The sequence below is a fragment of the Sinocyclocheilus anshuiensis genome, unplaced genomic scaffold (assembly GCF_001515605.1).
Source record: "Sinocyclocheilus anshuiensis isolate Anshui unplaced genomic scaffold, SAMN03320099.WGS_v1.1 C32437842, whole genome shotgun sequence".
NCBI lineage: Eukaryota > Metazoa > Chordata > Actinopteri > Cypriniformes > Cyprinidae > Sinocyclocheilus > Sinocyclocheilus anshuiensis.
In genome coordinates this window covers 1-980 of record NW_015616409.1, presented here as the reverse complement: position 1 = coordinate 980, position 980 = coordinate 1, and the positions used below count along the sequence as shown (strand labels likewise).

Genomic DNA, 980 nt, shown 5'->3' with positions numbered 1-980 from the left:
TGCAAAAATTTCCGCCGGCGGAACTGTCGACCCCAGGAGGTTAAAAAGGGTTAAAGTCTGGCTTTTATGCTGCACTGTCCCTTTACACTGAATTATGAGAAGGCACAGAGAAGCTTTAACTTGGCCATGTAAAAGATGCCTTAAGAAACCTTACCGGAAACATGGCAGGGCCGTACTGGAAGGTGTTGGGCAGACCGGGCACACCAGTATAATAGGGCAGGCTGGTGTAGCTGTATCCTGGTGGAAGGGTTGGGTTGAGGAAGGGCTGCTGGGTGGTATGGTGCGGTTGTGTCTGGGTCTGCTGTGGCTGGGCCAGCGTTGTGGTGGGTGCAGGAGACGAGGCGTCGCCACGGCCAAACTTGGACAGGTCACCAGCTAAAAGAAAGTTTTGAGAAACACTGTTTCAGAAAATGTAGCATTTGGCTCAAAACTTTTGGGTTCCCTTACCAGACATTGAATGCAATGCGCAAACCAAACCTAAAAGAAACAAAAAAAGTGCATCTTACCAGAATATGGGTTGCTTGTCAAACTGCCATCCCTGCCAGTCAGTGCTGTGGTTGGAGTGGCAAATGGGATGCTGTAATAGTCCTGAAGAAGAAAATAATGTTTCAACTACATCCAGCACAAACAAACCCAGCATTGTTGCTTTAATGTCAAATACTTCTAATCAAACAGGAACAACCCCTCACCAGTGGTATCCTGGTCTGCAGCATCTGTAGGTCATCGTAGCCATACACTTGGGGCTAAAGGACATAAAGAGTAGGGTGTGAGCCAAAATAATATACATGATAAATAAACCATACCTAAGAGAGAGTACAGAACTGACAACAGACACAAAAAATAAATTAAAAATAAAAATGCCTAAACACTCACTGGGTATGGGTGAAGCAGGCCGGGAGCCATAATGTAAGGGTTGGGCAGCAAGGGTGGCACTCCAGGAGGCAGGTTTGGAGGTGCTTTCCCTGTTTAGATGAAGCAGC

The 980-nt window shown here is 46.7% G+C and overlaps 1 protein-coding gene across 1 annotated transcript; it reads right to left on the bottom strand.

Annotated features, from left to right (window-relative positions):
- Positions 1-77: 77 nt before the first annotated feature.
- LOC107682653 (ubiquitin-associated protein 2-like) lies at positions 78-959 on the bottom strand. Its single transcript, XM_016478827.1, has 4 exons — positions 874-959; positions 690-743; positions 507-588; positions 78-375 (listed from the first exon to the last, which is right to left on the bottom strand). The coding sequence occupies exons 1-4, from the start codon at positions 901-903 to the stop codon at positions 116-118; spliced, it is 426 nt and encodes a 141-aa protein (XP_016334313.1). The 5' UTR covers positions 904-959; the 3' UTR covers positions 78-115.
- Positions 960-980: the final 21 nt, after the last annotated feature.

Coding starts and splice junctions, on each gene's coding strand:
- LOC107682653 (XM_016478827.1), bottom strand. CDS start 903: ATGGCTCCCGGCCTGCTTCACCCATACCCA. Junction 589..689: donor TGCAGACCAGGATACCACTG/GTGAGGGGTTGT, acceptor TTTCTTCTTCAG/GACTATTACAGCATCCCATT. Junction 376..506: donor GACAAGCAACCCATATTCTG/GTAAGATGCACT, acceptor ACTTTCTTTTAG/CTGGTGACCTGTCCAAGTTT.